At 40.9% G+C, this 21,960-nt stretch overlaps 1 protein-coding gene across 5 annotated transcripts in view; it reads right to left on the reverse strand.

Annotated features, from left to right (window-relative positions):
* The window catches only part of svep1 (sushi, von Willebrand factor type A, EGF and pentraxin domain containing 1), a 112,972-nt gene that overhangs the window by 70,935 nt on the left and 20,077 nt on the right, over positions 1-21,960 (reverse strand). For all 5 annotated transcript variants that reach the window (XR_003695000.1, XR_003694999.1, XM_028606202.1 and 2 more), the window contains exons 2-3: positions 10,745-11,000; positions 8,398-8,574 (exon numbers count right to left, since the gene is read on the reverse strand). Coding sequence is in view for 3 of the 5 variants with exons in the window: in XM_028606202.1 (XP_028462003.1) it covers positions 8,398-8,574; positions 10,745-11,000 (433 nt within the window). In the remaining 2 variants the exon portion in view is untranslated. The remainder of the gene's footprint in view (positions 1-8,397; positions 8,575-10,744; positions 11,001-21,960) is intronic.

The following is a 21,960-nucleotide window of genomic DNA, read 5'->3' on the forward strand; positions in this document are numbered from 1 at the left end:
ACCGGAAAAGAAAATATTTGGCGGATAAACAAACCAAAAAACATGGAGAAGGGTACAGAACTTTTACATGGCCATTTTCATTTTAAAGTTCTTCCAGACGGCGCAGTCGACAGAACCAAAGTTATTTGTAACCACTGAAAAGTTGAATTTTCTCATCACCGGAGTACTTCCAGTCTGAAATATAACCTAAATGCAATACACACAGTTGATACCAGCAAATCATTCAACGTAGTTGTCGCCAGACTACGTTAGATGCAGCGTGTGGGAGAAGTATAGATAAACAAAGGCAAGAGAAGCTAACAAATGCCACAGCGAAATGGATAGCTACAGACTGCAGGCCCATTAGTGTTGTGGAGGACATTGGTCTGAGAAACATTCTGAGAATCGCAACAAATGACGGCAGGTATGAGATTTTACAAGACGCACCATCACAAGAAGAACACACGAGTTGTATGAAAAGGAGAGGACCACAAAAGCGACACCTTTACAACGTGTTACTCTCACTGGAGACTACTGGACATCACTCGGTAACCATGATTACCTCGGAGTTACAGTGCATTATATTGATAAACAGTGGGCGCTGCATTCACATGCTCTGACTGTAATGAAGCTCAGTGCAAATTCTTTCAGGAAGACGTCATTAACCCAATCACTACTCTTTCTTCTTAAATCAAATCAGCTGTGTAGAAGTGACGCTTTCAGTTAAACCAATCAGACTTGGCCACGAAATTCAAGGGCCAATCACAGCCTTACAACTCTGCTTTAAATTTGTTCTCTGCCTGTGCTGTCAGCTGTCGTTTCAGGCAAAGCGCTCGACCCTCCACCTCCCCTGCCATCTCCCGGCTGACCGATCCGTTGCCTCTTCGGTCTGGTCGCCGGTCTCCTTCTCCGCTGCCACCAGTGTCTAGGCTCCATCGGGGGTTATGTTCCTGTTCTCTACCCCTTTAAAAATATATTAATTCGATGGAGTCTAATCTCCAAAAGACTTTGTACATTTTATATTACAGTTGTACAATAAATATTTTTGCATCTCTGCAAACAAAGTCTCTCCTGATTGAAATGAAAACAGAGGAGAGACATTATGCTGAAACGTTTGTGCTTCACCTCACTAACAGGGACATTTGGTACTGAACATAGACTGGCTATGCTACTCCATGATAAAAGAAAAAAAAAGGTCTGCTGTTATCTCAGAAATTGCCTGTTTTAATGTTATGATTGTGGCTCAGGATTTTGTGGGCAGTTTTATTTTATATATAACAAACAGGATAACAATGCCCTGGCAGTGGCAATAAGCTTTCATTTTGTATTTGCTTTGATTACATTGTTTAAGTTGAGATTTACACAAAATATTTTATTTAACTGCTACTGTATAAACAAAATGCTGATGTTAAGTGTTTGCAGAACAAATGTTATGGCACTTTTGTTCATATGGCAGAATATTTTAAATAAAATTGCGCTATACACTACTTTTGAATTCATTATTGGATTTTGCGTATAACAATGTGATTAATCAGGGAAATCATGCGATTAATTGCAATTAAAACTTTTAATCGTTGCCCAGCCCTAGTAAAAAGTAAAAAAATTAAAAAGCCTAGTGACCATGTACTCATCAACTTGGGGACAGAACCTGAAGACTAGCTGTAGCTGTACAAAGACTGGACAAACCATGCATAATGATTGTTTCCAACAACATTTAGTCTTCTGCAGCCAGAAAGGACCTCATATTGAATGACACAAATCTAAAGCAAGTGTGCAACAGAAAGCACTTTGATTTAGTAAGATGTACCAATGATTTAAAAGCTCAATGTTGTCATCTTTTAGGACTACAGTATACAGTATGTAGTGTCCGTACTCTTTCAGGTGATATAAACAGGCCTGGTTCAGCACTACTGCCAGGCATCTATTATGTGTCAGATCCTAGAATGTGATATATTTCAATGGGTCAGAGGTGTGTGCATGCGAAGCACAACACAAAACGTGTTGATCCCTGCATAGTGTATACTTGTGTGTAAGCGAGTGTTAGCGTGACAGTGCATAAGATAGTGATAACCACCAAAAAAAAAAAAAAAAAACTTTATCACTGGAGACCTCTGCAAGGGGGCGGGGGGTGAGGCCAGAGAGTGAAAGGAGAGAAGAATATAAATAATGATTGCAACATTCCTCCCATTTCAACACTTTTCATAGTCCTCCTTAACATTTACTGTAACAAATTCCATCTCTCTTGTTGTCATTTGAATTCTTCTGTTCAATTTATGTCCACCTCGAGACTTCCTCTCCCGGGATCTCTCAGTCATTCACATCGAGACCACAAATATTTACAGTGCAGAAGCAGTGAATGCCGCCTCCTTGCAACAGACACAAGGAAACAGAAAGTACATCCGCACAGAGACGGATGTGTTATATGTTCAGGGTCGAGTTAAAGCTCACTGCTGCCACGCGTCTCCTCTTGAGATCAAGAGGCTTTAATCGACTAAATATTGTAAACATTAAGAAATTCTTCTAGTATGAACTGTGAGGAGGGTGTGTTTTGACACACACACACACACACACACACACACACACACACACACACACACACACACACACACACACACACACAATTCCAGTCAACAGCTCATATCTTGGGTAAGTCAAAGACATACAAGACAGACAACAAAATATTGTGAATATTTCAGTGGAACAGACTCAGACTTAAATGTAAATAAATTAGGTTATTAACTATTACTGGCATACAGAGAAAATGAACAATGATGGACAAAATAATGAAAATAAAAGTTAATTCTTGATCTTGGAGATAGTACTAACCTACACACAGAAAATGTGCACTTACTAGCTTTTTCTTGAGCTTTCAGTGTTTTGAGTTTGCTCAGTCAGTTGTCATAGAAATGGCTCAATTGTCATGATACCACACTTCCATACTAGCATGCTTTTTAGCAGGCTAAAACAGTATGTGAGATTTTTTTAGCATGTCTGAAACCTTTGTATGAAACAAATAGTACGTGAATTGCATACTATGTCCAGTAAAATATTACAGTATGCAAACAATGGACACTACGTTGGCATAAATACCCCACAATGCAATGCGGCACACATGGTTCATAACAGATAAGCAGACAGCGACCATAGCCACCAGTGATACAATGCAGTTGGAGGTTGTGGAAAAAGCTAGTAAGTGGACTTTAAGATTTTTTTGACAAACAAAATATTGCTTAACATTTTAAAGAATAGCCACAGAAAGATTTAAGGGCAAAATTAGCATTTATATTACTATTAACCTGAATAAACAGCTGTATCCTAGATGATAATAACATATAGTAGATTACATTTCTCAATATAGAATCAAATAAATCTATAAATCTAAGTCTATTCACTGGTTAGACCCAATTCATTAAAATGAAACTGCAATATAATAGAAGGTTAGGGTCTAAATCAGACTGCAAAAACTTTCTCCAAATCTTTTTCCTGTTGTCTCACTTGCCATGCTTTATCTTTATTTTTTCTTTCCTTTATTCCTTTAATGCTTTCTTCTGCTCTCTCTCCCCCATTCATCCCCAGCAGAGCCGTCTAGAACAAAGCCTGTGCTGACACCACATTAACACAGTCCAGACCTCCTGTCATTCACTCAGGCTACAGAAGAGGCTGATAAGCCAGAATGTGTGACAGGAGGGAAACATGTTGCCCCCATGCACCCCCACGTCTCTCACTCCATTTACCTACTTCCCCATTCCCATGGCGATCCTCCGTGACGCGGATATTGTGAGCTTGAGATTGGAATTTCAAAAGATGTCCTGTATGGCCTGTCAGAGTAAACCAAAAAGTGCAGGAAACGGGTTCATCATCCGTTTCTATCTGCTGGGATTCCAGTCGTGTTTTGTGGAAGAGGCTGTTTCACTTGGCTGTCGACAGATTCATAAACAACACTGCTGTGCGCTGTAGGGATTTGGATAGTGTTTCCAACAGAGCCCTTCAGCCAATGATAATAATAATCAACTGACAGGCCTAAGGTTCGGCCATATTATTTTCAGATGTGTCAAAGACTGCTAAATGTAAAACAAAGTCCAAAAAGAATAAAACCTCTTCAAACTTTTAGTCTAGACAACGAGACCACCTTAAGCCACACACCGACCATCAAGTTTATGCAAGCCACAGCAACTTCTAACTCTGGCAGTGTATGGCTGCGTCTGTCTGTCACTCAAGAGCCCTGGCATTGCTGACGCAGACGGTGTACCCATAATTCACCAAACACCTTCATTTCAGCCAAGCCCATTGAGGATAAGCAAAAGAATATTAAAGAGAGAGTTTGTTGCGTTGTATGTTTCATGGTTTCCAACTGCTCTCACCACAAATCTAATTGGTTTTGGAGCCACTACTACTTCAAAAGAGCCTCATAAGTTATTAGAAAATAAAGCCTTCAATAAATGTAGTGTTCAGTAACATATATGAGGGTATTTCACACCACTTAACAAAACCAAAACTGAGATGAACAAGGCTAACGGTGTCTTAGACTGCCAACTTATCCACAACAGCAACTTCAGTGACACATGTTCCAGCACACTGCGGGTACATGTCAGCTCTATAGCATGAGGATGACGACTCCTAGACAATCAAGTGTCCACCACAAAAGAGCCAACTCCTCTCCCATGAGACATTGTTATATGAGTGAGTGAGAGACAGACGGAGGAAGCCGTCCTCAGTTGCGGTTGCAGCGCCTCGCTGTGTCCTTCCTTCCTCGAGCCAGCTGAGCCAACTCTGCATTCTGCTCTCTGCTATTAATTAAACCATTAAAACAGATTAATAAGCAGAGTGGGGCTCCAGTCTCGACAACATCTGATGAGAATTAGGGAGAAGTGCTTTTTGGCATGATGACCCCAATGCCCTTTCCTTTAGCTCTCACTTTGCTCTCACTTCTTTTCTCTCTGCAACTCTTAAACTCTGATCAGTATTACTTAAAGTTGTCTGTCGCTCAAATGGCCTTTTGCCCTCCTTCTCTGCCGGTTATCTTATTCTAGATTGAAAACATGTGGGTACAGAGAGGAAGACCTAGAGGGCAAATACAACCAGGATTACGGCCCATTGTTTCCTATTATTAGAGCAGATTGCTGTCCATATTTCTGTGACTGTTTCCTCTACGAAGCGCACTCTGCACTGATTTTTGTCTTAGTCCCTCGTTCCCTTCCACCTGCCTCCCCTGCCCGAAGGGTGAGCACTGAGGTTTAAAACAGCAGTTACTTAAACACAGACACACACACCAGCCAGTGCATCTGCAAGTCGTTCTGCTCTCCAACAATCACACAGACTGCTATGTTTCTCTGTGACTTTCGTGATTACATATTCAGTAAAAACAATGTATCAACCCTTAACCTTACACTTTAATGACTGGGACCACCTGCATGAAATTGCAACATTATGCTGTGTAACTTGGAGATTTAACAGACCAGAGAATGGACATTTAGAAAACAAATGAATGTGTCATTACACAGGCTGCTGGCAAGCACTTTACATTTGACTGTCTGCAGTGTTGAATTGATTTTAAGCAACACACTCAAACAAAACAAAATGAATGCATGGCAAAGTTTTTCAATTCCGCAGTGGGAGCTTTCAATAGAATTAGAGGCTGAATGTGAGGCTTTCCCCTCAGAAAGAAGAGTCACTGTCTCCCCACTTCCACTCAACAAAGACATTTCTGTCTGTGGATCATTAAAGATGAATCTCTTCTCACCTCATTATCTAATTTATTTTAGCTTATTTCTATTATTTTATCTATTATTTTATAGTAGTTAACCCAACCAACTGATGGAGAGAAAACAAGAAATGTCCCTGAATTTTAATCAATGTTTTGTGGAGTTCATTAAATCATGTGAAATTAACATATTTTTAGACTCTAAAAGAGGTTAGAGGGAAGCTCTGAGGAAGATAGTAGGAAAGTTAAATGTTTGTGTTGAAGAGAAATTAAAAGATAAAGAAAAAAGAAAGCCCGCCCACATGTCAGATATTTAAATTTTTCTTGACAAAAACATCTATCATTCTTAATTGTCATCTGTACATTTTACATTACTACAATTTTTTTCGGGACCCAGGGAATGATTCCATGGGCCCTATCTTGCACCCAGCGCAATTGCCTTTGTACACCAACGCATGTATCATTCTTATTTTGCACCCGACGCACAGCGGACTTTTCCCTCCACAGACTCACGTTGGTAAATTAGGGAATGAACTTGCGCTCCCGGGGGCAGTTCAGCAAAAAGAGGAGGCGTGTTCAGGCGCAAATGTTCCCTGATGCTATTTTGCAGTTTCAGAAAATAATTCCGCCACAGACCAGGAAAAAACCTGGTCTAAAGTCAGGGGCGCGTTATTCAGATGCTATTTTAGGGGCGCATGCTTGGCCGTAATGTAGAGTTTGCACACCGCACATGCGCTTTGCTTCTCTCATCTCACGGACACAGCAATTCCCATTTTTGCAAACCATACATAAATACAAGGGAAAATATGACCCTGTTTTACACAACATTTCCATGAATCATGGATGTGTTGATGACATAATTGAGGAAATATTAGAGGACTTAAGGAGATGTGATGTTGAACTGCATGTGCCGATGCCACTTAACCCAAATGCCCCAGCAGCAGCACGGGAGAGGAGAGACAGAAGAGCTGCATTTTGTGTAGTAAGGTAATCCCGGTCTAATGTTAGACTACATTGCAAAATTATCACCATGCATTCAGTGAGCCCAAAACGTCGGAAAGTATGTTTTTGTGACATTTCTTTATTTACATTTTGTCAAAAAGAAAAATCAAAAGCAAACGTCGGTCTCCTCGGCTGTGAACCGCTCCTGACGTGCGCCCATGGATGTATTAAGAGCGTGCGCCTAGCAAATCCGCCATTATAATAGCAATCAGCCATGGAACAAGTGCGCCTGCTTTTAAAGGGAATGTGAGATAACGCTCTGATTGGTTTATTGCACGTTACGCCCAAACCACACCTATGAGTAATGTAGCTACTTCAGACCAACCCATTTTAGATTTGCGTCGGGCGCAAGAGTCATTCATCCCAAGATCCGCCCACAAAGCTACTTGCGTTTGGCGTTTGATACTTGCGTTTCAGATCATTAAAATACGGCCCCATATGTGTTTACACCACATTAATATATGCATGAACATGCCTGCCTTTGCATCTAAGATTTACTGTTTATGGTCTCTCTCACACACACACACACACACACACACACACACACACACACACACACACACACACACACACACACACACACACACACACACACACATTGGCTGAAGATCTTATCTGTGACGTTTGTGTAACCACAAAATAATAAGTCCTAGAGCCACAACATTATAAATAACCAGTAGTAAGGAACAACAGGGTAAACCCAGAGCACTCCGGCAACAGATGAAACAGATGATTTAGTTCTTTAAATAGATACGTATGAAACAGAAGTGGGAGGCAAAGCAATAAAAGCCACAGAAAAAAGGCAGTATAAATGGATGTATAAGATGAAGAGGAAATTGAAGGTGGAGGAGAGAGAAAACACACAAAGACATCACAGTCTCAGTCCTCCACCTCTACGGCACATTACTGGGTTTGTAAACAGCTTACACTGTGATAAGTGGACAGTCTGCTTATTTAACTTTCACCCAGAGTGAGCTCCTCCTGATTTGGAGGAGACGCTGACAGGTAAAGGAGACAAGGACAAGAGGAAGAGAAACTATAAGAACAAACATGATGTTTTAGTGCTGCAAACTCTGAGCAAAAACAAAGTCAGTCAGGTTGTGGAAAGTGGTACGAAACAAACCTTTTACTGGGTTGGTTTTCTGCTTATTTAAACACTGTTATAGCTTTGCAGGGGCTGAGGGCCACTGCTCAGGCAAAATACTTCCGTCAAAAGGAGTTTTCGGACTTTTACTACTGATGAGGACAAGGGTAGCAACTCACTTTGATGCTTCCACACAAAAAGTTGTGAAAGATAATTATCAGTTCAAGATCCTATGTTTCATTTTACACAAAGTAGAACACATGTTTACCCATATGCCTCTCTAAACATAGACACTAGCTGCTTAGATTATAGACATTTTGGGCTGATCTACGTCTTACTTGTTCCACCTGACATGTCTTAAGGGTAAACTTCTCCAAGGTCTTATTAGGTATCAGTATTTGGCACAGAATATTGTACGAGCGATTTACAGATAAAACCTCTCCTCAAATGCTGGCAAACTCATGAGGCCTTCCAGGTAATTGCAAACCATTACATCACTGCTCTCTACTAATAAAAGATACATTGACAAAAAAAAGTGAGGAAACAAGTTACTGTGAGAGTTTGCTGACACAACTGAAATAGAGGCGATGCTGGTGAAATGCCACAAGATCCTGGCATACATCTGTCCTACCTGTGCACTCGTGCTGAAGACCCTTGCCGTAGTATCCCTTCTCACAGATGCAGTCATACTGTCCAGTGTGCGTGCCGCATTTACAGCTGGCCATCAGGTCGCAGCAATCCCTGCCTGCTTCACAGAGAGAAGAGCAGCGCGACAGATCTTCCTGGATGTAGCTGCCCGTGGGGAGGTCTGAGGGTGGGAAACGGACACAGAGAAGCACAGGGTGCAGTAGGATCAGATTTCACTACCTGGAAATCAGACAGTTTCACTAAAGTAGTCAGTTGTTACAGTAAGGGGTCACCTACTTGCAAGGTGCATGAATGAGGGAAAGCAGTCTTAAAGGGCATCTAAACTATGTATTATTACAGTATATTGGTAGCCTCCGTATGGTATGCCATTAAGACTGGCAACAGGTAGGCTTTCCAGACTTCTGACATCCTTTCCTCAAGAAAGGAGAGTAGACACCTTCACCACATAAATGCATAAATACAAAATCTACAGTGCCTGCAGGCCACGCATGTATTATTGACTAAAAGCAAACACACTTTTTTCCAGTATAGAAATTAAGTAGTCACCAACAAAAGCCCATAAATCATTTTGCAAAAGAAGGAATTGAGACTGAGGCCAAAACTGGCTTTGATGCTGGGCTACAAGGAAACTTAAATTTCATTTTGATAAGTCAATTGGCACCTCTTTACAGTATTTCCCTCTTATTGAGAGAGCAGGAAGACAGAGAGGTCTCTGGTGTAATTTCTGCGATTTGATGCATGGCCAGTGAGAGTGGCTCAACATGTGGCTCTACGTTTAAAAACCTGAGTGTGTGCTTTGAGGCTGCTGTCAGCAGAGGCATTGGGCAGACTTCAAGACAGACGGACCGGAGGCTGAGCTGATAGTGCGGTGTGTGTTGGCTTTCATTCTCAAGGCCTTATCCTTGTGCTGTCTCACTGATCTTTACTACTGCACCTACTGTCTGGGATTTCAGAAGCTGTGTGTGAGAGTGCACATATACAGTCTGCAAGTGGATGTGTAGGATTTATAGCTTTCTACACACTCAGAGCTGTACTCAGCTGTGATATTTATGGTGTTATTTAAAGTTTTAAAGCCATGACTGAAACCCTCTTTTCACCAAAGTGTGGGAAGTTCCCCTCAAGTGTGGGAAAAGGGCCTCACTCTGTTCAATCTGTATGGAAGTGAAGCCTTGAAGGCTGTTGGCAGTACATAAGAGACCATGTGAAATGTACGTTGTCAGATTCCATTTGAAATATTATCTGCTTCCTTTTATGTAAACTTTAGGGTCAAATCCTTAATTTAAGAAATATTGCTGAAGGTCAAATGGTGATAATGGGAGCACTGAGGCTTTAAAGACACAAAGAGCTCTGCGGTAGCTTCAACTTCAATTTACCAAAACACAGGGTTTGATGTATCTCTCTTGTGCAGCAAAAATGGGTGGGGAACTATTTAAGGCTGTGAAGTGAGATTGCAGATGTTTCTTTTAAAGGTCCCATATTATGCTAATTTTCAGGTTCATGTTTGTATTTTGGGCTTCTACTAGTCTATATCCTTGACGTTCCACTTCCGGGATTTCTCTGTTGCCAATGGAAATTTCGCCGGATTTCACTCATTTAGGCCGGATATCCGTTGCCTTGGGCTTCCTTTGTGTTGGCATTTTAAACTCCGGTCGATTTATGAGGACTATGGTTAACCTCTTCTCAGATCTCTGCAGGGTAAATTCAGACAGCTAGCTAGACTATCTGTCCAATCTGAGTTTTCTGTTGCACGACACCAAACAACTTTTGAATGTACACGTTCCACCAAAACAAGTTCCTTCCCGAGGCTATTTCGCAGCGGCACCGTGGCTTTTCCCGTTGCCTAGCACCGCCCATGACGATTATGATTGGTTTAAAGAAATGCCAATAAACCAGAGCACATTTTTCTCCCATCCCGGAATGCTGTGTGGACTAGCCAGACCCTCCTCTGCAGCGTCGCGGTGGAGGAAGGTCTGGCAAAGCGAGACTAGGCTTCTACTAAAACATGTTTACATGCTTTAATGTTCAAAAACCACATTGTTTTTCTCATGCTGTCTGTCTGAATGTACCTGTGTTCCCGCTCTGTCAGGAACGCTCCATTTTAGAGATTGTCTCTTTAAGCCCCCCTCCTGAAAAAGCCCGGTCTGATCTGATTAGTCAACGCTTCCGAGTCTTCCGCATCTGTGCTTTACAATATGGGACCTTTAGTAAAGGTAACATCACCTCCAGAGAAACTGTGATTCTGTCTTTGAGATATCTTTAAAAAAAGCTCTACTATAACAAAGAAATAGCACAACAAATCATCTTAAGTTATCCTCATCTGTTTTTCATACCTTCATGCAGTGCACGACGAGCCAGGGCCTCAAACTCTGCAAAGTTGTGCACTAGGTAGCAGTGCTGGTCCTTTGGGTGCGAGGCCATGTCGTGAAGCTCCTTGATGTTACCCTGCCAGATGCCCAAGGTGAAGATCTCAACACTCCGTTCCCTCAGAGCTGCCGCCACCGGCCGAGGGTCCCCGCCGTTGGAGTAGCCATCAGTAATCAGGAAAATGACCTTGGTGGCGTTAGCACGGGAGTGACGGAGAATTTGCTGTTAGAAAAGAAAACAAAGTCATTAAGTGAAGGATTTATTAATAATAAATACAATCTGATTCATACCACGTTTGCCTCACGTTGGTTAAACTTTAAGAGGAATGTAGACGTTGCACTTTCAAAGAACCAGAAATATTAAGTTGACAAGCAAAAACAAAATTGTGTCCTAGTTAGTGTAGTCATGCTCTTGCTGTTTTGCCACGGTTGACCATTCAAATACACACATCCTGCCTGCCAGCACACTACCAACATAGCTCCAGCTTTAGTGACATGACTAAACTGAATAACGTCACACACAACCACTAAAAACAGCCCTCAATTCTAGGGTTCTTCAAAACCCTACATCAGCAAGACACAGGCAACGAGGGCACAATGGGGAGGAGGGACAGAAAAGAAGGAGAAAGCTCTACAATTGTAATTATTTCTCATACAGACTATGCAGCTGCTTGCCAGTGGTCTAAAACCACCAGAGAACACTGGGCAACACAGACCGGGCTGCTGTGTCCGCCCCAGACACCGGCTACAGTTCCCAAACTAACTTTAGCCACTGTTTACAATCCACCACATACAATTAGACAGAACATTAAAGTGTAAAACAACAACAGGACCATCTGCTAGCTTTGCTGTGGAGGCCAAGCTGACAATGTCTAGGTATGTTGTACAGTAAGGGTGTGCCAAATGAGGTTAAGAGGTCATGTGGATAAAACCTGGTGAACAAAGGATGAAGAGAAAAAGAAGTTGGAGCAACGAGGTACAGAGAAAATAAAAGCAATTGAAGAAGCAGGAGCCAAGATGAAGTCAGAAGAACAGATATCTGCTTACTTAATGCAAGCTAAAAAGGTCAGGAGTATATCATAAAGAATTGTAGAATGAGAGGGAAACAAAGGATGTGTGTAGGAGGAGGTGGATGATATTTCTGTATTCTGAGTCCAAACAGGACGAAATAGCTACATGTGACAGACTGTAAAATAAGAGGTAAAGCGAGAGGAGACACGCAAGGGTGTGACCATGGAGGGAAACAGAGCAGGAGAGAAAGCTCTGGTCTTTATTGTCTAATTGGCTAAACTTCAAGCAGCTCTGGCAGGAGTGGCGTAATTACAGAGCCTGTGAAGCGAGGGAGTAAAAGGAGGATGGAGAAAGAATAGAAGAGAGGGTTTCTCTGATCCTCAAAGCTCCAGGCTGCCTGCTGCTCCGGTTCCCAGCCCCAGGAGGTTTGCTACGGCCGCTCCCAGCTGTCAGTGCACACCATCGGGCTGCCGCATTAAGGAGCAAGGAGCCTCTGTGGCTCCTGCCAACTGTCAGCACAGTGATATTTGTGTCCATGTGTTAACAGGTCTTTTTATGCCAGAACAGAATAACAGCGAATAAATTGATGTGTGCACACTTGCAGGTATGCCTAGCTGTATCCTTTTTTGTATTAATATTGCACGTGTAAGTGTTTCAGGGTGTTTTTAGGTCTTTTATTAGGCGTCAGCTTAAAGTGCTCTTAGGCCACAGCGGTTTCTGCCTTAGCCATGAGTCAGTGGCTGGTGTTAGCGACTGCGGAGATGCTACCAAACGGAGCATACGCATGCATACCCACTAATAACACCCTCCCGATTTGCCTCTGCATACTTTAGGTCAGAGTATTAACATAAAGGCAACCACAGGAGCCAGTGTGTGGGAAGGGGCTGCCATGTAGTGTAACTCTCTGCATGCACCTTATTGTTCAAGGCATACGGTACACAAAGCAAAACAATTGTGATACAGACAATCACACAGGCTGCTTACGATGACAACAGGAACACTTTGTTTGTGTGTACATGTGTACAATAAGTGAAGAAAAGAAACTTCTGACTGGATGATAATGAAATATCAAAATTCCACCCCTTTTTGATTAGGACAACATATTTCCTCTCATCATTACGGCACCCTGTAATAACAAAGGGATAAAGAAAGAGATTAAAGAAAAAGTGGAATTTCAGCTTCAAAAGGTTAACTTGTCAGACTAAGCCAACATGCTGAAAAAATAATGGCAAGGCAAGTCTCTTATTATCTCGCATAAATTCTTAAAATGTTAATCTTCCTTAAAGCAAGTAAAAATATGCATAAAACAATGAGTGAGAGCATTTTGATTTTAGTCCCAACTATGTCATCTTGCACCAGCAGTATTATTATTCCTGAAAACCCTTGAACTTAACTTGAAAGACGTTGATATGCATTCCATTCTGATCTGATGTTAAGACTTGAGATGATCTAAATAAATAGCATGGGTCATATGCAGTGAAAAGAAATGAATGAAGTGTCACTTTACTTTTTTTAAGCTACTCATCTCATTCTGTATGTGCATCTTAGAACACCTTGAACAGCTGTCAGCTTGAGGCTTCTCTATGCTGTACATCCCATGCATTTTCTTCAATTACACACTTGGCAGCCAGCCGTTTCAATTCCAGCGTAGGTCCAAAGACGAGACAATAAGCCGGCAGCAATGGGAGAGTTTAACTGTGTCTGGTTTGGAGCCGTTGATATCTGTCAAAGCAGCGGGGATAGCGCAGGGACCAACAGGCCTGGACGGATTAGTGGTAAGAGCAGCGAATCTATCTCCGGTCCAATACGCCTCGAACTTTGGCAAAAAGCAAGAGAGGTAGAGGTGATTGTCTATATGTAAAGCTGGTGACAGTTTCATTTCATACAGTAGAATCATATTCACACAGTTAACTATACACACACAGCAATATACAGTAGTCCAACACGCTGTTTTGTTACAGTGCCATTGGTTGGGGCTTGATAGTAAAATTTCATCAGAATCAAGTATTGAATATTATTATGGGGTTCAAATCCTTTCAAAACCCCTATTTAATCTACAGTAGTTAGGTTTAATTTCCATTAACAAAATAACAACTATGAATGCTGTTGGGAGAAGCAAAAACTTTTAAGGTTGACATTCAAAGTATTAATACTCAACTTTTGTCTGGTTGTTTTTACAAAATTGACCTGGCTATTAAAACAAGCTATATCCGTGATACCTTTCTCATACTTATTTTCCAATCTAAAGATGAACCAACCATATAAATAAACCATATAAATAAAACCATCAGTCCACTAATCAAAAGCTGGAATCTGGATCCTTATTCTGACGGACTCTCCATCTCCAAACAGATGCTCGTATGATTAGAACTTCAAAAGCAGCCACCTCATTGCATTTGGCAGAAGAGACTTGGAAACCTTTCCACACCTTGAGGGGCTAACGGTGGTGCCAAGGTACCCCAGCTGTTAATCAAAGGCTTATATATGCATGGCAGCTATTCTGAATGGTAAATTAAGGACCCCCCCCCCCCCATCTCCACTGCCCTCCTGTGACTTTGATCAGAGTCTGAACAGACCTGGCTCCGAGCAAAGGTGGGTAATGATTTGCTTCTTTCTCCATTTGCAACAGCGGGTACCCCATTGAACAAAGCAGTAAAAAATAGATGGAAAGACATAAAAAGTCAACATTAGGATATGAGTAAAATGTATAAATATATACTTTTTAAAGTTTAGTTCACTATTTAAACACACTGGAAGAACTGTACACCTGCAATACATTATCTCATATTTTATTTACAGGGACGTATGGATAAACGATCAATGAAATTAACGGTTTGCTGAGGTGCACAGTATGTACTATATGAAAACAGAAACGAGAACACTTAGTATAGTAGTACAGTATTAATAATAATAATACAACAGCACAAAACGTCTTTAAAGGTCGCATGACATGGAGCTCTTTGGATGCTTTTATATAGACCTTAATGGTCCCCTAATACTGTATCTGAAGTTTATTAACCGAAATTCAGCCTTGGTGCAGAATTACAACCACTAGAGGCAGTCCCACAATGAGCTTTCCTTAGTATGTGCCATTTCTGTGTCTGTAGCTATTGAGGAGGAGAGAGGGAGGGGAGGGGGTTGAGGGTGGTGGCCTTGACCAACTGCCACTTTGCTCGTTTGAAAGCCATGATGTCTCTCTCTCATGGGTGGGCCCTCATAAGGAGCAAGATTCCAGATCGGCCCATCTGAGCTTTCATTTTCTCAAAGGCAGAGCAGGATACCCAGGGCTTGGTTTACACCTATCACCATTTCTAGCCACTGGGGGACCATAGACAGGCTGGGGGAACGCATATTAATGTTAAAAAACCTCATAAAGTGAAATTTTCCTACCATGGGACCTTTAACAATGAATACAGAATGCCAGGCTCAATTAAAAAAATAAAAACTTTCACACTGATAGTAGCCAATTTCTAGTGGGGGGATTGTATTTGATTGTGCAGGTGTTGCAGTTTATGTGTTGTGGGTTAAAAAAAAATAGAGTCCTATACGTTTGTTATACCTATCTCTCTAATCTAAAATCTCTAATACTAGGTAGTCCATATAAACATTTGGTGCTCATTTTATATCCATTTAACTGAGCAATGAATCATCCTGTATCAGCATTTGGTTGTATATGCATTTTCAATGTTGTCAAATTTATTAAATATTGTCTACCCCAGGCTCTTCTGCAATTATACTCTTACACGGTTTTTCACTTCCTTGACATCTACCTTCCAAAAACAAAAACTGTATTTGCAAGCATTCCGAAGCAGATGAAAAAAACGCAACCCAACTGCATCCGTTCGGAAAGCCTTCTCCCCATCAGTCGGAAGTGAGAGTGCTTGTTTTGACAGGCAATCTGCTCTTTGCTTGGGTGGTAAGAATAACAACAACAACTCTGCAGGGCCTCAAAAGAACAACATGAACACACATATGCACAATTTCAGACACTAGACTCAACTTTGGTATTATTGGGCAACATCTCAGGGACACATACTTTGGATATTTGAGATAAACTAGGTCACTTGCAGAAGATCATTTGTTTCCTGTGCGAGTCAGCGATACGCCACAATCTTTTTTCCCCACAAACATCTTGTTTTTTTTCCTCCTGTAGTTCATGTTTCAAAAGAAAAGCACATTTTTCATTATGTAGTAAGAGGCTTCAGATTCAAAAATGTTTTAACTTAACTGTGGTTAAAAGCAAATTAATCCTAAAATGTTTTGACTTGAGCGCACATATAAAGCATATGTTTCATTTCTAAACATTTGTCTTTAAGCTTTAATACCATTTGTTCCACACTTCATGCCAAATCATCTCTATTTCACTAACTTTATTTCACAAAACTTTCCCTGCTCTTGTTTTGCTCAGTGGGTAGCCATGAGACTGACACTGTAAGGGTAAGAAGATTGGTTTCCATAAGGGCCACCCAGGATGCTCAGGGCCATACATGTGGCTTAGTACGTGTTAGTTTATGTAGTGCAAATCATGTAAACTTTACACAAAAAATTGAAGTAAAGTTCCTAAATAAAGTTTTTAGATAGATTTTCTACCACTCAACCTGTCAGTTACAGTTCATAACAATGTGGTACATAAATTAACTTGTAGAGACTTGAAATTTGCCACACATACAGCAGACAGTCCATCTCATAAATGTCAGGTCATTTATTTTTTTTTTTTTTGGCAAAGTGTGTTGTCGTTCCTTGGTAACACAAGTTTCAAAACGCTCTCATGCTGGTGAATTTAACACCCACAATTTTAGATTGGCTGCCAAAAAGTATTGCCCTCAGAGGTAATGCTGAAAAATCAAACCTGTAGTTCTTTGTGTTAAAAAGTAAGAGGTTTGTTAAAGCGGCCTATGCTCCCAACTGCACTATCACAAGAAGCTATCATAACTTGTCAGAATAATAAAAATAAAGAATAGTTTGTTGTGGTTGTGTGAATGTGTGCTTTGGGAGATGTTCTGCATTAAAGCATGCACAATTTAAGCATGTGTTCTGCGTGAGCATTTATACTAGAGGCATGTACTATGATATATCAAACATCCATGTAGAAGTCTTAGACATCTCCTGCCATCTGCACATCAATCAACCCCACATGGTGTCCCATCCCAGAGAAAGTTTGTATCTGTACTTTAGGAGGAGTAGACACTAAAAGCTGCACAATATTTTAGGAGAGGATCACTCATCAATCATTGTGCTTAAAGTGGAGGTTACCAAAACCACAGATGATGTTTTTGGATAATTGTTAACCTGTCTGGGGTATAGTTGGCAAAACTTTAGGGATGGAAAACTATTCCTAGAACAGGAGAGCCATTACAGGAAAATGCTCCCAATTTGGCAACCAGTGACTTACTCACCACTACCTAATGATTTAAAAGACTTTACTGAAGTCTCCATGTGTAATATGGACTTCTAAGCAGGCCCAAACTGAGCCCAGTTTGACTGAGAAGTGTAATGGCATCCAAAGTGTTGGAGAAGAGAGTGCAGACAGTGTCAGTTAATTGCCAGACACGGTAGGCTGGACGGCTGTGTGTGTTAGCTTGACGGTTTCGGTCACACCATTCATCAAACTCAACTAGGAACAATGAGAGGAGGAGAGACACAGGAGAGAGAGAGAACCTAATTCCACAATGTGATGCCAAAGGGAAAGGCTATCTTGGCTGGCAAATGAGAAACTCATTCAATTATCCCCCTACTGGTCTCCAGTGTTGTGCTGGCGGAACGAAGCGCCGAGAGAAACATTTTAGGCACTGACCGTGTCCCAATCGGACACGGCATTCTGGGTAATTGGACGAGGAAAGCTGGTTTGATTGAGTGGGAAGAAGAATAACAACGGCAGTTACGGTGTTAGTGCCAGTTGGACGATGGCGGGGTCAGACTGGCTTGGCAATCGGCCTCACTTATCTTGAGTTATTTATATTCATTATATTTCTTTTTAAATGTTTACGGCATGTGTTTGACATTTTCAATATGTAAATGGTATGTTTTGTTTCTCTCAGTAAGCCTGTATATACAGTAAATATGAAAGGTATATAGTATCAGCGTTACGTATATCTGCTTGTCTTTTTCATGGAGGTCTTACTGTTGGATTTCTGACCTCATCGGTTTTATTTTTGATATGTTGAATGTTCTACAACTGGATGTACAATCACATAGTTTGCACAATAGGTTACATATGACTGAGTGCATGATTTGGTTACTGGCTAATTTCATCATGATGTTTTTGTGCTGCATTCATGTTTTTAACAGGATGATAACCAGTGTGCTTAATTTGTTACACATGTATCAGTTTCAATAAACTGTTACTGTGACTTACATTACTTGCTGCTATTTATTTTTATAGTGAATAAAGCAGATTCCATCAGCTACAGATTCTTTTTGTCATGTTTTTTAAGAAAAAAATCCATCCATTAAATTCTTAAACATCATCAATTTGCAATGTCCAGGAGTTATTCTGCGATTTAGTGGTGCGATTCATTTTCTGTTGTACGCATTTCTTCTTCAGGTCATCATTTTTGGATGTTATCTGAGATGCCTCTGAGCAGCAGCAAGTAGGAGGTGAGTTTCTATTGAGGCTGCTGATGGTAAAGAAACTGCCTCTCTAACATTGCTATTTTAGACAGCTGGAAATTTCTCTGCCAGTAAACTGTATCGTGGCTGTGTTGGTAATTATCCACGTGAGATAAAAATCCGTTATCTTTTTACAGAATTACGTTTAAAGAGTGGAAGAAATCCCACGAGTTAAGTAATATTTGTGACATTCATGAGATCATTACCTCACTATCCAAGCGCAGAGCAACCACAACATCATCTCTAAGGCCGAGCTTTGATTTTGAAATAAACAAAGGCAACAGTGTGGTGAAGCGCAATGCTTTTCTTGACTCCAGACTGGCGTGTTGAAAGTGCTTATACGCAGGGAATGATTTGGGGACCGTCGCTGCCTTAAAGCATCCATGAAAATGTATCCCATCTCGTCCAGACATAGCTCAACCACACTGTGGAGAGAGATGCAGCATTTTCCATTGTTATGTTGACTGTTGTTGCAATTCTTCCTCATGTTCCTCTTTCTGTCCTCCCCTTCTCTCTTCTCCTGAGGGGTTTATTTGTCTTGGCACCAGCTGCAGGTGGAGATTTCCTCTAATAGAGCGGGGAATTGAAGAGACGTCAGTGTTTGTAGTACATATTATTGGAGAGGTTTCAAATTACAAATGAGGTTTGTTCTGGACTTGACCCTCATTGGTAGACTCGTTGATAAGTTGTTTTAGACCTCACAACATCAGGGGGGAGCACAAGCTGGGAGGCCATTTGAAGAGGACACATTTTGGGAACGTACAGACTTGGCTTCAGTTGCTATGGGTTTTTACAAAAGCTCTAAACCTCACCATAAATCAAGAGAAATGTGGAACATACGATGATGTTGCACATACTTCTACTTCTCCAAGAAAACTGAAATACCAATACAAATTTGCGGTTGCTGGGAAACACCTGCATTTAGTGTTTGGATACCCTGAATTGAAACAGATTATATTTGTATGCTTTTGTGTTCTCCTCAGTTGGGTGATCCGTATCAGGTCTTGGGGGACGGCTTTCTTGCCAACACACAGCATTTCAAACATGAACTGAAGTTGAATTTGGATAACTACTTGGAACAGGGTGTCTTACTCAGGTTGAAAACACAACTAATAGATCCAGAAACTAAAATCTTGCACAATCAGACCTGGAGAATGTGAAACAAATCACATAAAAAGCATACAAACAAAGACAACAGGATGTAGGCATATTTGTGGGTTTACATACATGTACCAATTACCTAGTCATCGTCAAACAGAGATGTCCAGACAGTCAGACAAACACGTACACACTCACTCACCAAAGAAAACAACCCAATGGAATCTGGCACTCTCAAACACATAGCAAGTGGTTTACTAATAGACCTACACGCCTTAGCCCATAAAAACATGTTATTTAGTTAGCCACCACTGGCTCTTTGAAATAGTTTTGGTTTCTTCAGGTGCCAATGTATGACGCTTTTGGTAAATCCTAATCTCAAGATGCCAAAGTAAATCCTTATGCTTAAAGATTTTGTGTGATTTGTGTCCTTAATCACAAAGATGTGGACTTAATCCTGTTTTGTGAGCACATAGCAGCACTTCAGAGGTATGTGATTGATTTGTAGCAACAAGATGAAAAGTTCAAGTGTGCACTCATCAAACGCAGTTAATTCCTTTATTGGAAATACATGTTCGTCATTCAATATTAGAGGCCAACCGATACATTGGCAGATGTTATAAATCCATTTTAGCTTATGAATATTGCAGCAAAGAAATGCCAAAGCTTGTAATACCTATTGTGTCCACCAGAAAGGACGGACAAGTTTAATTTTCAAATGTAAAATGTCCCGCTAATTACATATGTGGTAGCAAATATTTAAAACCAATTTAAACGAACTTCATCAAAACAATGTTTGTTGAGATTGAAAGTTTATCCTTGACCTTGGAAAGTAAGTAAAATTTATATAACGCTTATATTATATAAGTGCTTTACATAAAACATACAATATGATACATATTAAAACAGTGCAAAATTAAAATCACAAAGTAATACATAAAAAAACAAACAAAGTGCAGACAGGTCAACCAAACGCCTGTTTAAAAAATTAGGTATTTAACAGATTTTTAAAAGAGTCAAAAGAGACAGCAGATCATATTAGAGCAGGTAGAGCATTCCAAAGTCTTGGTGCTACCGACTCAGGAGGCTCGGTCACCACAGGTCTGAAGCCGGGAGCGAGGAACAGTTAGCAAATTTGAAATATTGGACCTTAGAGGGCGCGCTGTAAAATGAGGTTCCAGTAGGTTAACCACATATGCAGGTGACTGACCGTGCAATGCTCTCATGTTAATGTGAGAATATTAAATGAAATTCTACATTTAACAGGTAGCCAGTGCAGGGTCTTGAGTACAGGGGTGATGTGAGACCGTCTAGATGACCTTGTACAGCAAGTAGCCTTGTGGCAGCATTTTGGATGGAGGCAATCAAGGGCAGACATACCAAGTGCAGAGAACAGAGAGTTGCAGTAATCAGTGCGGGAAGAGATAAATGCATGTATGAGCATCTCAAGTTCAGCAGTTGAAACTACAGATTTCAATTTGCTAATATTTCTCCAATGGAAAAAACAAGATTGGGGTAGCTGCTTTAAATGTGAGTCAAACAGTGTAGATTTATTAAACATCACCCCTAAATTGCGTAGGTTTGAGCAGACAGCAGAGGAAAGAGGCCTAATACATTGTATGATTGTGGGGACAATCTTTTCTGGAGCAACAATCAGAACCTCCGTCTTATCAGTATTGAGCTGTAATGAATTTACTGCTAACCAGTCCCTCATAGGGTTGAGACAATATTGAGTCAATAAACCTAGACAAACTGGTGGCCTCACTGGGTTTAAATGAAAAATGTAGTTGAATATCATCTGCATATAACTAAGCAATATTGTATTTGTTAATGATTTATCCCAAAGGCAGCGAATACAACGAGAATAGCGAGGCAGCAGGGCCAATAATTGGTAAAACCTTTAAAAAGAGAGAAGATGGTATTATATCCAGAGGGCTAGAAGATAGTTTAATTTTTGTAATCAATTCTAGCAAGTCTTGTAAGCTGATAGGTTGGGAAGAGTCCAAAACCATAAGAGAGAGAGAGAATGGCTTGAATTGTGTGTGTAGGCCACAGGATGAATAGGTCTAATAGCAGTCACCTTATCAACAAAGAAGGTAAGGAACTGATTGCAATCATCTGTGGAGAAACATGGTAATGCGGAGAGTGGCGGTGATACTAAGCATCCTTCACCAGTGTATTAAAAGAAATAGTAGTGTTCTTTTAGGACATAGAAGGTCAACATTTATAGAGAAATTAAAGAAACGAGGCAGCCGGCGGAGGTTCCTAGTGCATACGTCGCCTTTATAAAGTGTGTGGGCGGTGGGCCCTGCCCCTAACAATGGCCTGTATTGGCAAAGTGTCCGGTGAGAGTGGTGACAGACTAGGCCAATAGGGGGAGTTAGTGGAACCCTGTAGTACAGGTTCATGCCTGCAGGGGGAGCTAGCATCACAAACACTTGGTGGAAGGGTCAATGGAAGAAAGG

Source organism: Perca flavescens, chromosome 19 (assembly GCF_004354835.1).
Source record: "Perca flavescens isolate YP-PL-M2 chromosome 19, PFLA_1.0, whole genome shotgun sequence".
NCBI lineage: Eukaryota > Metazoa > Chordata > Actinopteri > Perciformes > Percidae > Perca > Perca flavescens.